This window comes from Lagenorhynchus albirostris, chromosome 5, assembly GCF_949774975.1.
Source record: "Lagenorhynchus albirostris chromosome 5, mLagAlb1.1, whole genome shotgun sequence".
Taxonomy (NCBI): Eukaryota; Metazoa; Chordata; class Mammalia; order Artiodactyla; family Delphinidae; genus Lagenorhynchus; species Lagenorhynchus albirostris.
This window is the reverse complement of record NC_083099.1, coordinates 73203320-73218020: the sequence shown is the minus strand read 5'-3', so window position 1 is coordinate 73218020 and position 14701 is coordinate 73203320. Positions and strand designations below refer to the sequence as shown.

The following is a 14701-nucleotide window of genomic DNA, read 5'->3' as shown; positions in this document are numbered from 1 at the left end:
CTGAGCATTCTCAACATTCCATGCTTTTACTCTTCCCTTCTTTACATGTAGCTTTTGCCAGATCTTAACCTGCTTAAGCAGCCTTTGCCTGTATTTTGTTGTCTAGGTATTACACCTGTCTTCTTAGTTTTGCTTAATGTGAAGTGAAGCTTTATGGGTAGAAATATGTGTTTATTTTCCTTGTTGCTTTTGTGTGTTTTCTGGGGAGGTCAAGGAGCAGATATTGACTTACCCTTAATCATACCTAAATAGTCTATATTTCTCATAAACATATAAATAAGAGGCTTTCTATAATACTAAGCAAGCACTGATTATACTTTGTTTCTGTATAATATGCCTATTGGGCAAGAATGTGTTGGCCAGAAGATAAAAGCATGTGTAGTCCCACTGGTAGTTTTGTTTCTCACAAAAATTAATGAATTAGCATTCTGACTTCATATATTAATCCCTATTTGCTTATTAATGTGATTTATTTGGAACTTACCCCTTACATAAATGAATTTATTCTTGTTCAGTTACTGAACCTAGAATGCTGAGGTTTATAAGAAATATTATGAAATAGCAAGCAGTGCCCAACATACTACTTTGATCAGGTAAAACACATATTAGGTTTTGTTACAGAAATAAATTCCACTCCAAGAAAAGAATAATACATGTAACAGCTGCTAAATCATAGAATGATTCACCTGGCTCCTTTACTCACAGCATTCTTTCCTTCTTCACCTTGTTTATGAACATTAAATAGTGTGTTATGTATTCTTTTGGGTGTTTAAGCTTTTTAAATTCCACCTAGGTTTTACTGAAGTGGTTATGTTGATGTAAACTAGAATTTTATGTATGTTTAATATGACCTCAGACTTTCCATTATCACCTTCTCCCAGTAGGAACTCGGTAAGGTCAAGTCCATGATACCTCACTATTTAGAAAAATATCATATCTCAAACTTACATTCTTTCTCTTTAAGTAACAATAAAGGCTATTAGAAACATATCTTAAACCCTGTTATTAATAAATATAACCTAATTCAAAGGTCAAAAAATACTGAAATAACCTAATTTTCTTTGGCAAAATTACTATCTTTGCTTTTCAACCACTGAGTTAGTCAAAGGTATACTTAAAGGTATGTGTTTGGTGAGATGACACATTTAAAAAGATAAACTCCTGAAAATTAATCCAAATAATAGAGAAATATTCAAAGAGTTGGCAGATACAAGTTCCTACATTCTATTAAAAACTCTTTGATCTGGACAGTGAATTAAGTTCAAACTAAACAAATAACAGATTAATAAATCAGACAAAAATATAAAAAGAAAGTTAAGCTTGGGAAGTTAAACATTATTAAGAGGAAGACTTCTAAAAACTGAAATAAAAAATAAATACAGACAACAAGAATTTATTACCTTCAGGTCGATATTGTGCAACAATTGTGACAGCTTGGCCAGCATTTTTTAAAGCAGCTGCTGCCTGCTCATGGCTGGCAGTTCTGAGGTCAACACTGTTTACCTGTAAATCAAACCACATATTAAATTCGAAAGAAAATCATCACACTGATTAGAAATCACAATAGCCTATTCTTTGAGTAGGCATAGATTAAAAAAAATTACTTGCAATTACTTTATCACTAAAATATTTTCTTGTTCTGATTTACTAAAAATGTTATACAGTAGAACAAAAATATATTATATAGTCAATCAAAACAATTTTATTCACTTAAAATATTCATTTTTTCACTTTGTCAAGTGAACAAATGCAAAACACTTTCCCCTGAGTGTTCCAGAAGGTTGTCTACCAATCTCTTGAGAAATGTACCTTAATTTGACAACTTGAAAAATCAGCAAGTGTCATCATTTTGTACATTTCATTTCACCAGTAACTCAGGCAATGAGAGGGAAATTCATTTTGTTTACAGCATACTTTCAACTCCTGCCACATTTTCACTATTACTCATCTCAGTTTCAATTCTCTTCCTTCCTTTCCCAAACTAAAGCTTCCATTCTTTTGGAGTAACAGGAAAGCAATTACTTTAAGTATTAAAATAGCTCAGATTTCACGGACTGACATTTAAACACAGTAAATGTTATTAAATGAGCAAGAAGACTTTTTTTTAAAACAGGGACCTTCCTTGGGTAAAATAATTAATGAGGTGATCAATCCCACTCTAGAAGAATAGGCAACTTCATTCTTATTTCTGAAAGGCTGCCAGCACCTAGTACGCTGCAAGGTACACTATCTTTAGAGACTGAACCTTTTCCACTACAAGAAAAACTTAATAGGACATTAATGTGAGCATTAAACTTAAATGTAATTAACTTTAAATATTTAAGTTGGCTTTTTTCCCTAAGAACCATGAATGAATAAAATACAGCAATGGGGGCTTCCCTGGTAGCACAGTGGTTGAGAGTCCGCCTGCCGATGCAGGGGACACGGGTTTGTGCCCTGGTCTGGGAAGATCCCACATGCCATGGAGCGGCTGGGCCCGTGAGCCATGGCCACTGAGCCTGTGCTCCACAACGGGAGGGGCCACAGCAGTGAGAGGCCTGCATACCGCGCAAAAAAAAAAAAAAAAAAATACAGCAATGTTTGGGACCTTTACTGAATATTTTTGGAAAGAAGAACTGTCACACAATTTTAGGATGACAGCCTGCTTCATTGATGTCTAATCTAAGACCTGTTAAAAATTACATACCAATTTTGGAAAATTTGACTATAGCCCAGAAATTCCTGGGATCATAAAATTTACATAAAAGAACATTTTTAATGTTTAATGTAAAACATTTAAAGACCTGATGTTTTACATTATCTATAAAGGATATTACTATGTAACTAAGTTAAAATGTACAGACACCTCTTAAATGAAAATCAAGATCCAAAAACCTTAATCTAAACAGGTGTAACATAATGTGGTTTTATTAGAGAATATCTCTAGCTTAATATCTTATTAGAGAATAACTGAACACAATGTATAAATAGTTCTATATTGAACATAAAGAAAATCCTAATTTCTAGCAGAAAAAATTAGAGAATATAAAAGGTAGACAAACTTTCATAGATTATTTTAGAAAAGATCACAATTTTTAATGAATTATTCCTAAGCACTGGATCCCTTTACTACAGAAAAGATCTGAAAACAACCTACATAGATTCAAAGGAGAATAATTTGTTAACAAGACTACAAATTAAAAATGTTCCTAAATAACGCCAAACATTTTAATGGAATACATTATCAAGGATATTTTAGAAGAAATCCTGGTACTGAGAAACATATCATGTAAACAGACTTAGGGTCACTTTTTTATGGAGATACAATTTATATAAAATCCAAACTTTTAAAGGGTACAATTTGTGTTTTTCAGAACATTCACAAGCATGTGCAACCATCACCATGCTTTAATTCCAAAACATTTTCATCAGCCCCCACCCCCCAAAAACCCACTACCCATTAGCATTCATTCCCCCCTTCCCTCTCCCCTTAGACCCTGGCAACCACTATTCTTCTTTCTAACTCTAAGGATTTGTCTGTTCTGTACATTTTATATAAAAGGAATATTACAATATGTGGCTATTTGTGTTTGCCTTCTCACTTAGCTTGTTTTCATGGTTCATCCTTGTTTTAGCCTGTTTTAGTACTTTGTTACTTATTATGGCTGAATCATATACCCCATTGGATGGATATTCCATATTTTGTTTATCCACTTTGTTAAAGTTATTCTTTTTGATACTACTATAAATAAAATTATTTTCTTAATTTCACTTTCAGGTTGTTCAACTCTGGTATATTAGAAACACAACTGTTTCTTGTATAGTGATTCTCTGTCCTGCAAACTTGCTGAGCTTGGTTATTATCTCTGATAGTTTTTTTGCATTTCCTAAGATTTTCTATATATAAGATCATGGCATCTGCAAATAAGAGATAATTTTCCTTCTTCCTTTTTAATCTAGAAAGCTTTTATTTCTTTTTCTTGCCTAACTGCCCAATCTAGAAACTCCAGCACAATGTTGAATAAAAGTGGCATGAGTGGACACCTCTGTCTTGTTTCTGATCTCACAGGGAAACCTTTCAGTGTTTCAGCATTTAGTGTGACATAAGTTATCAGTTTTTCATAGACATCTTTTATCAGGTTGAGGAAGTTCTCTACTATTCCTAATTTGTTTGGTGCTTTTATGATGCAAGCTGTTGGTTTTTGACAGGAGCTTTTTCTGTTGAGATGGTCATGTGGCTTATATCCTTAACTCTATTAACACGGTGTTTTACTTTGGTTATCCCTGTGTTGAACCAACTATGCATTCCTTGGACAAATTCCACTTGGTTATGGGGTATAATCCTTTTTTAATGCTGGTGTACAATCCTTTTTTTATGCTGCTGAATCCACATGGCTATTTTGTTGAGGATTTTTACATATAAATTCATAAGGGATATTGTAGTTTTCTTTTCTTGTGATGTCTTTGTTTGGTTTGATATAAGAATAATATTGGCCTTGTAGAATGAGTTGGGAAGTGTTCTTCACACCTATTCCCTTTTGGGGGAAGAGTTTGTGAATGGTGCTAATTCTTCTTTAAACGTTCTATAGATTGCACTAGTGAGGCCATCTGGTCCTGGGTTTTTTCCTTTGTGGGAAGTTTTGATTATCAATCTCCTTAATTGTTACAGGTCTACAGTTATAGTTTCCATTTCTTCTTGAGTCAGTTTCAAATGTTTATGTCTTTCTAGAAATTTATCAACAATTACACAATATGTATAACTATATATCACACATAATCTATATAACACATATATTATAAAATGTCCTTAGATTTTGAGAAATAATTTTTTTCCTAAAGTCTTTGTTTGATACTTGTATAGCCATTTTATGTGTTTCTTGGTTTCTGTTTGCATAGCATATCTTTTTCAACCTTTTACTTTCAACGAAGATTGAATCTAAAGTGTGTCTGTTGTAGAAAGTATATAATTTGATCTTTTTAAATCTACCCTGTCAATATCTGTCTTTTAGTTGGAGTATTTAACCCATTTACCTTCAATGTAATTTATCGAAAAAAAAAGATTTATGCCATCCATTTTGCTATTTGTTTTCTTCACACCTTGTCTTTTTTGTTCCTCTATTCCTCCATTACTAACTTCTTTTGTAAAATAGGTATTTTCCACTGTACTATCTTAATACCCTTTAAAAAATTATATATATTTTGAGTTATTTGCTTAGTGGTTTCTCTAGATCATAATTAACATTTTATAACCATTTACTCTGAATTAACACCAACTTAGTTTCAATAGTATATAAAAACTCTGCTCTTATAATTCTGTGCCCTCTATACTCCCTGTGATACTACTGTCATATAAATTACATCTTTATACAGTATGTGTGTGCCCATCAACACAGATTTAAAATTATTGCTTTATTTAGTTGTTGTTTAAATTATAAAGGAGAAAAAAAAGAGTTACAAACAAAAAATGCACTTATGCTGTTTTACATTTACCTATATAGTTACTTTTAACAGTGCTCTTTACTTCTTCATATGGATTTGGGCTACTCTCTAATGTCCTTTCTTTCTGGTCTGAGGGATGAGATGCTCTTTAGTACTCCTTGTAGGGCAGGTTTACTGTCTATAGGAGAAGTTAAGGAGATTAATAACTTCCTTAGCTTTTGTTTACCTGGGACTCAGATCTGTCCTTCGTTTCTGAAGGATAGTTTGACTGGGTATAGAAACCTGGGACAATGGCTTTTTTCTTTCAGAATTGCCTTCTGGCCTCCATGATTCTGACAAGAAATCAACTGTTAATCTTACTGAGGATTCCCTGTAATCAGTGATTTTTCTTTGCTTTCAGGAGTCTCCCTTTGTTTTTTGATATTTGATTATGATTTATCTGTGGTGTGGATCTCTTCAAGTTTATTCTACTTGTAGTTCACTGAGCTTCTCAGATGTGTACATTAAATTTGGGAAGTTTTTTGCCATTATTTATTCAAATATTCTTTCTGCCTCTTTCTCTCTCTCTTGTCATTCTGACTTCATTATACATACATTGGTACACTTGATGGTATCCCCACAGGTCTTTGAGCCTCTGACAATTTTTCTTAATTCTTTTTTCTTTCTGTTCTTCAGCCTGGGTAGTCTTAACGGACATATCTTCAAGTTGGTGGATTTTTTTCTTTTGCCAGGTCAAATCTGCTGTTGAAGTTGTCTAGAGGATTTTTTTTTCCCTTCATTTCAGTTATTGTACTCTTCAACACCAGAATTTCTGTTTGTTTCTTTTTCATAAAAGAAATCTCTTTATTGACATACTCTACTTGGTGCGTTATTGTTCCTATACTTTCCTTACATTCTTTAGACATGGTTTCCTTTAGTTCTTAGAATATATTTAAAATATCTGATTTAAAATCTTTGTCTAGTAGTATAGTGTTGGGCTTCCTTACAGTTTCTACTGATTGCTTTTCCCCCGGGTATATTTTCTTGTTTTGCTGCATGTCTCAATTTTTTACTGAAAACCGGACATTTAAAATAATATAAAGTAGCAATTCTGGGTATAAGATCTGTCCTCCTACCCAGGGCTTGATATTACTGCTGTTTGTTATAGTAGTTGTTTGGTGACTTTTCTGAATTCTGTAAGGCTTGTATTCTTTGTTGTATGTGCCAGTGAAGTGTCTGCCTGATTAGCAGAGTGGTCAGTTAATGACTGGACAGAGACTTCATTAAATGTGCACATGTTGGGTAATGCCTTCAACAATCAGCTAGGCAACTGATGATTCTGCCTTAATCTTCACTTCCTTCTTGCACAGAGTCTCATGGTCAGCCAGAGGTGAGAGTTTAGGGCCTTTTCAGGTCTTTCCTGAGCAGGCACACAACCCAAGACCATGCATGTGTCCTCCTAGATTCCAAAGTATAAGAGCTTTTCAAAGGTCCCATGGAGAGTTCACTCCCTAGCTTTTCCTTTTAAGTTTTTGATTAGTCTACTGTTTGCCCCAACTGTTACCAATGTCTCAGGCAGCCATAATATGCCTGTAATTGTTTTTGCAATTACCCCAAGGGAAAAGGCTTTTGCACTGGTGGAGCTTTGAATCAGGTCAAATACAGGGAACCTTTCAAATAGGATGTTCCAAGAACCCACCAGACAGGTCAAATTATGACAGTTCTTTGGAAAAGAAGCTCTGAACATTCTACCACCATTTTGCTCTCTCTAGTGGCTGTTGGGCCACTGGTTCTCACTGAAGAGGTGGGCTATTTTTCAAGGCTAATGTGGTGATAGAGAGCCAGGGATGGGACTTAGGCAAATTAAAATTCTACAAAGCTCATTCTTACAGAGATTCAGCAATTTTTTTTTTTTGAGTAAACACTTCCTGAATGGCTGTCAGTCTTTGGTTAATTTCCAGAGTTCTGAAAAAGTTTATTCTAAAAACAATTTTGGCCACTTTTCTCACTGTTTTTATGAAGGAGAGAATTTCTGTTGAACTCTCTTGGGTCACTTTCCATGTTTCTAAATTTTCAGGGAATATCAACTATATCCTGCCCTATGCTTGTCATCACTGGAAATAACAGTAATATTTCCATTTATACCATAGTGAAAAATGCACTGTCCAACATCTGTACAATAATAAATCTTGACTTAAAAAGCTTCTTTCTTCAACAAAATTAAATATATCAAAGGGAATATTTTATAAAAATTATTATTTATTTCCCTGCCTTCTCAAATATTTATGCTTTTCTCAGTAATGTGGGTTATCATTAAGAACATCAATAACAGGGATGTCTTTAGAACAGTGGTTCACAAGGTTTGGTCCCAGGAGCAGCAACATCAGTATCTCATGGAAACTTGTAAGAAATATAAATTTTCAGATCCTATCCAAGTCATACTGAATCAGAAACTTTGGGGATGGAATCTAGGAATCTGTTTTTTAATAACGCCTTGAGGTTATCCTGATACAAGCTGAAGACTGAAAATAGCTAAATTTTGTGTAAAGAGGTACTTAAATAAGTGTTTCTGGGTTTTATTTTAGAATATCTTTTCTCATGTTTTTCTCTTGTTCCTAAGGTCTTTCCTATTGCTTCTCAGGGTATTTCCCTAGGGTATTTCCCTAGAGCAGCTTAGTAACCATTAAAATATTTAAGATAATGGATGTATACTGACAAACAGAAGGCTGAATTTAACTTACAGTAACATTAGGGCAAGCAACTGGTTGGGAGGGTCTGGGTCTTTCAGTTTTAAAACTTAGCCTAAAGGGGTTTCCAGACATGGGGCTTTCAGTGCTAAAATTGGGAAAGTTCTGGGTGAACCACGTTGTGTTCGTCAGAGTAACATATTCTAGCAGTGTGACAGTAACCCACATAAAGAGGGCCCACATGGACAATTTAAAAAACATATATTTTTGTTTTGAGTTTTTCACACATACCTCTAAGCCAACTGAGAATTAATTTTGACACAAGGTGTGAAGTGAGGCTCTAAGCTAATTTTATTCCGCTAAGCAACTAGCTAATTTCTCCAACATTTATTTTTTAAACATTCATTCCTTATCACTAATTTGCCCTTATACTGTAAATTATTTTTAAAACTTAAATTACAGTATAACTTACAAGCAATAAAATGTACAAATTTAAACAGTTCAGTTGGAAGGATTTTTGACAACTGTATATGCCCATGAAACTAAAACCCCAAACATACCTTTTCCATCAACCAACCCAGAAATCTCCATTATGCCTCTTTTATAATAGGACAATTAGCGGCAACCACGTTCTGACTTACCAATACAAGTTAGTGTTGCCTGCACATGATTATAATTAGAATCATACAGTATGTATTTTTGTGGTGTGTTCTGTTTTACTCAACACGATGTGTTTTAATGTCATCCATGCTGTTTGAGTTTTATTATGGATAGGCTATTATGAACATTCCTGTTTTAGTGTAAACATAAGATTTCTTGGATAAAATCTGGGTGAGAAGGTTAGGTGTATGTATAATTTCTTTAAAACTTCCCCAAAAGTTCTTGTAGTGGTTGTGTAGTTTTACATGCCCACCAGTAAAGAATAAGAGTTATAACTGCTCCACATCCTCTCTAATGTTTGTTGTCATCATTTTTTCTTTAGCCATTCAACTGGATAGGATATGGTATTTCACTATGGCTTTAAAAATGTTTTTACTTAGGCATAATTTACATTCAATAGAGTAATCATTTTTAGTTTACAGGTAAGAGTGTTGACAACTGTGTATGTTGTATAGCCACCGCCACAATCAAGATGTAAAAAAGTGACGTTGCTCCCACCAAAATTCCTCTAACCCTGTTTTGCTTATTCATTGTGTTTTTTGCATTGCCCTGATGCCTAATGTTAAGTAAATTTTCATGTGTTTATAAGCCACTGATACACCTTGTTTTGTGAAATATCTGTTTAAGTCTTTTGCTCATTTATTTATTAGTATTATTATTTTGGCTGCGTTGGGTTTTCATTGCTGCACGTGGGTTTTCTCTAGTTGCAGCGAGTAGGGGTTACTCTTTGTTGTGGTGCACGGTCTTCTTACTGCGATGGCTTCTCTGGTTGCAGAGCACAGGCTCCAGCTGTGTGGGCTTCAGCAGTTGCAGCACGTGGGCTCAGCAGTTGCGACACGCGGGCCCTAGAGGGCACGGGCTTCATAGTTGCGGTGTGTGGGCTCTAGGGCATGTGGGCTTCCGTAGATGTGGCACACAGACTCAGTAGTCGTGGCTCGCAGGCTACACAGCACAGGATCAGTAGTTGTGGTGCATGGGCTTAGTTGCTTTGCGGCGTGGCGTGTGGGATCTTCCCGGACCAGGGATTGAACCTGTGTCCCCTGCATTGGCAGGTGGATTCTTAACCACTGCGCCACCAGGGAAATCTCCCCTCATTTTTAAATTGAGTTACTCACCTTTCACTGCTGCTTTGTGGGAGATGTTTATATATTCTGGATATAAGTTTTTTGTGAGATATATGTACTGGGAATATTTTTTCCCATTGTATAGCTTGCCTATTTGGTTTCTTAATGGCACATTTTTTTATGGTTAGTGTTTAACATATCTTGTCCAAGAAACTGTCGCCTACCTCAGGGTTGCAAAGATATCCTTCTATGTTTTCTTCCAGGAGGATTATGGCTCTGGGCTTCACACTTAGATTTATAAGATTTATAATCATCTAGAGTTAATTTTTATATCTGGAGTAAGACTGAGTTGAAATTTGTATTTTTCCATAAAGATATCCAGCTGTTTCAGCATTTATTAAAAAGACTTTCCTTTCACCACTGGACTGACTTGGTCCCTTGGTACCATTTAAGAAATCTTTGACTAATCCAAGTTCACTAAGATTTTCTTGTATGTTTTTTACTAGAAGTTTAGTTCTACAATCCATTTCAAGTTAATTTTTATAGATGATGAGTGGTAAGGCTAAAGTTATTTTCTTCTTTTCTCTACTTATTCTACCAGTTATAGAAGAGGGTGTTTAAATCCCCAACTCTGTAGATTTGTCCATTTCTCTCTTAATTCTGGGAATTTTTGCTTTATGTGCTTTGAAAGGATTACTAGGTACATGCACAATGAGGGCTGTTATGTCTTCTTGAAGAAATGATGCTTTCATTATATAAAATCTCTCAGTAATAACACCATTTGCCTTGAAGTCTATTTTGTCTCATATGAATATAGTCACACCATCTTTCATATGTTGTTTATATAGCATAATTTCTTCTACTCTTTTACTTACAACATATGAATCTTTATATTTAAAGTGAATTTCTGACAAAGGGTCTATATTTGGGTCTTGGTTTTTTTGAACCAAGCTGACAGTTTCTGCATCTTAAAGTGCTAACTATAATGTAGATATTAATATAGTTGCATTTTAACCTCACACCTTGGCACTGCTTTTTTCTACCTTGTCTTTTCTTCCTTTCCTACCTTTGTTTGGAGGAAGCATGTATTTTTTCATATTTCATTTTATTTCCTGTACTGACTTACATAAACTATACCCTTTTGGAGTATTTTTAGTGTTTCCTCTAGAGATTATAACATGCAAGTATAAATTATCACAGGCTACTTTCAATTAATTTTACACCACTTCTCAAACTGTATAAGAACCATCCTCCCCCTTTCTATTTGTGCTTTGGTGGCCTTATATCTTACTTCTACATATGCCATAACTCACACAATACGATGAAGTTATTTTGTTTTAAAGAGCCAATCATCTTATAATGAAACATGTAAAATTATTTCCTAAAAAATGTACCTTTTATACTTATCCAGGTATTTACCCCTTCTGTTATTCTTATTTCCTGTCTGCAGATTTAGGTTCCATCTGATATAATTTCTCTTTAACCAGAACAATTTCTTCTAGTATATCTTGTAGGTCTGTCAAGAACAACTTCTCTAAGATATACTGTCTGTTTGAAAATGTCTTTATTTCAACTTCATTTCTGATGACTAATTTCAGGAGATATAGGATTCTAGGTTGAAGGTTTTTTCTTTCACCACTTTAAAGATACTGTTCCATTCCTTTATGTCTTCTAATATTTCCAGTGAGAATCCAGCTGTCATTTGTACTGTTCCTATATATGTAATGTGTTTCTATGTTTACTTTTAACATGTGCTCTTTAGCATAGCTTTCTAGCACTTTACAATGTATCTAGGTCTGGTTTCCTTTGCATGTATTCTGCCTTGGCTTTGCTATGCTTCACAGATCTGTGGGTTGATATCTTTCATCAGTTTTTGAAAGTTCTTTGTCATTATGTCTTCAAAGATTCTGTCTCCTCTTTATTGTCTGACATCTCCTCTTTACTTCCCTAGACCTTGGATGCTCTGGTCTACTTTTTTTCCCTGATTTTCCCTCCACCCCTCCTGATTTACGTTTCAGTTTGGAAATTTTCTTTGACCTATGTTCAAATTCACTGATTCTTCCCTCTTCAGATTCCAGTGTGCTGTTATGCCTTTCAGACAAAATTTTCACTTGTGATAGTTAAAAAAAAAATTTCTAGCAATTCCATGTGACTCATTTTTCATATGTTCTATATCTTTGCTGAAATTCTCCCATCTTATCATCCATATTGTCTACCTTTACTCCTATATCCTTTAGTATTTTTATCATCATTTTATCTTATTTTAAAATACCTGTTTGATAAATCCAACATCTGAGCTTTTTCTCAAGTTACTTATACTGTTTTGTCTTGACAACCAGCTTTTCTTTCTTTTTTGCATGTTTTGTAATTTTTAATTATAAAGTAGACACTTTGGATAAAATAACAGTAGAGGTTGAAATAAAAAATAAATAATATTTAATTCCAGAATTGGGAATAATCCTTGTGCCAGGCCACTAGAGTGGGGCAGCTGTATCTATATGATCTATAGTTGAGCTGCTACTGGATTTTGTTGTAGCTTTAAGTTTAGTTTCAAATGTTTTGAGAGCAGAATTAAGACTTTTCTTTCTGAGGTGCTTAGGCTATGAGCACTGGTAAAATTCCCTTTACTGGTGTAAAGATCTCATCTCATTACACACACACACACACACACACAAACATACACCTTTATAACCCTGCTGCCAGCTTCTGAGGTTGCTGGTAAGTTTTCTTTGCTCTCTAGACCTGTCCCAGGCTTGCTATTTCTTGGAGGTATCTCTGTCCACACTGCCTCAGAGGGCTTTTTCTCAGCTTTCTTGCCCCACTCTCATCCCTGAGCAGCTCAAAGTATGGAGTTGCTGAGATTAGTTTTCACAGATCTTCTGCTCAAGGTCCCCTATTTACTGGCAGGTGCCTTGTATTTTGGGATGCTCTGTATGACTCAGTAATAACTTTTTCTTAATTCCCTGTTGTTTCACAACCTTCGGTTTACAAGCTCTGAGGTCTTAGTGAAGACCCATGGAAAAGAGTTGGCAGGTAGGTAAGGACTTGCTCTGCGGCTTCCCAGAATTTTTTATCAGTTTCACCAGTCCACTGAGGCCATTACATGTTGGGGTAAAGTTTGGTTGGTTCCTCACTATCCCCGTCTAACCCTTCTCTTTCTCCCACCGCTCTTCCAAGGAGCAGCTGCCATGGGTGTCTTCTCTTCTATGTAGGGCTAGTTACTATCTGGAAGTTACTTTACTTAGGTCACTTTGAATCCTCAGTTCTCTGATGAGTTTAGTTTTTCTAAACTTATCCAGATGGTTTGGGTTGTTATGGTTAAGAGTGATGGTCTCTTAAGGCCCTCAACATTCTAACACTGTAACTAAGGTGTATTTCTGCTTCACAGTTCTGTTCCAGTAATCACTATTTTGGGGTGGTACTATGCTATTTTAGTTGCTGTAGCCTGAAGCATATGGGTACAGTTTTCATTTACTTGCACTGCATATTAATAATTTCCTTTATTTTCTAAAATTGTAGTACTATAATCCTTAACAAAGTACCATAGCTTATTTGAAGACTCAAATTCCCAAGACTTTCATTCAAATATCAGTTAGTTATACCAATATCTCAGAACAGCTAAAACCAGAAAGAGCTCTACTTTTGTAAATGATTAGCCACCTTCTTTCTGTCTTAGACTCAGTCTATCTTGAACTATAAAGAATCCTCAAAAAGGTAGGCTGCAGGAATATGATGATATGTCTAAGTATATGCAGGGAAGGATCAGGTGGCAAGAGGGACTGCAATCTGAAAACTGCAATAAAAGATCCAATTTTTGGAATGCTTTTCCTATCATGTTCCAGCCACATGTATCTTCAGTTTGAAGAGTACTTTCTGATTTTCTTTACTTTATATTGAAAAAATGATTTAAAATAGTTATCAATACTGAATAGCATTGCTGACCCAGGATATAGGTTTTATCCCTATATCTCAGATCCCAAAATTTCAGAAAGCATTACTTAAATTTTTAATTAAAAACAAAATGACGTAGCATAATATAGTGGTTAAGGTAAATCCTGCCTATACCACTTATTAGGTTTTATTAGCTACTATGAGCAAATCACCCTTTAAACTTCAGTTTTCTCAATGGAAAAATGATGATAAGAATGATGCTCCCAAGTCTACCACAATCGACTTAAGATATTTTTCAAAGAATACCACTCCCCAATTCAGGCAGCACTGAATACCCACATGTGAAGTACATAAAGTACTACTGACATTAAGTTCACAATGAAAAATTCAGAACATAGGAAAACAATGTACTGTAAGTCACCATAAAGTAACATGTATTAGATACCTACAAACTTCAGAAAACAGAACTATTATTTATAGAATACAAGCTTATCTCATTTTACTGTGCTTCACTTTATTGTACTTTGCATTTTTTACAAATTGAAGGTTTGTGGCAACCCTGCTTTGAGCAAGTCTATTGGTGCCATTTTTCCAACAGCATTTGCTCACTTCGTGTCTCTGTCACATTTTAATAATTCTTGCAATATTTCAAACTCTCCACCAGCAAAAAGAGTATGACTTTCTGTAGGCTCAGATGATGGTTAGCATTTTTTAGCAATAAAGTATTTTTAAAATTAAGGTATGGACATTGTTTTTTAAGATATAATGCTAATCTAATAAACTACAATATAGTATAATTATAAGTTTTACATGTACTGGGAAACCAAAATATTTGTTTGACTTGTTTTATTGTAATATCTGTTTTGGTGGTGGTCTGGAACTGAACCTGCAATATCTTCAAGGTATGCCTGTGTAAGATAAATAGGTTTAAAAGAAAAACCTAAAAGAACATAAGAAACTTTAATCAAGACTCCCGCAAAACCACCAAGGAAGATTTCAAAA

The 14701-nt window shown here is 34.6% G+C and overlaps 1 protein-coding gene across 7 annotated transcripts in view; it reads right to left on the bottom strand.

The window, feature by feature from the left end:
- The window catches only part of DLG1 (discs large MAGUK scaffold protein 1), a 270885-nt gene that overhangs the window by 79987 nt on the left and 176197 nt on the right, over positions 1 to 14701 (bottom strand). For all 7 annotated transcript variants that reach the window (XM_060150350.1, XM_060150351.1, XM_060150347.1 and 4 more), the window contains one exon: positions 1401 to 1503. In XM_060150350.1, coding sequence (XP_060006333.1) covers positions 1401 to 1503 — 103 coding nt within the window. The remainder of the gene's footprint in view (positions 1 to 1400; positions 1504 to 14701) is intronic.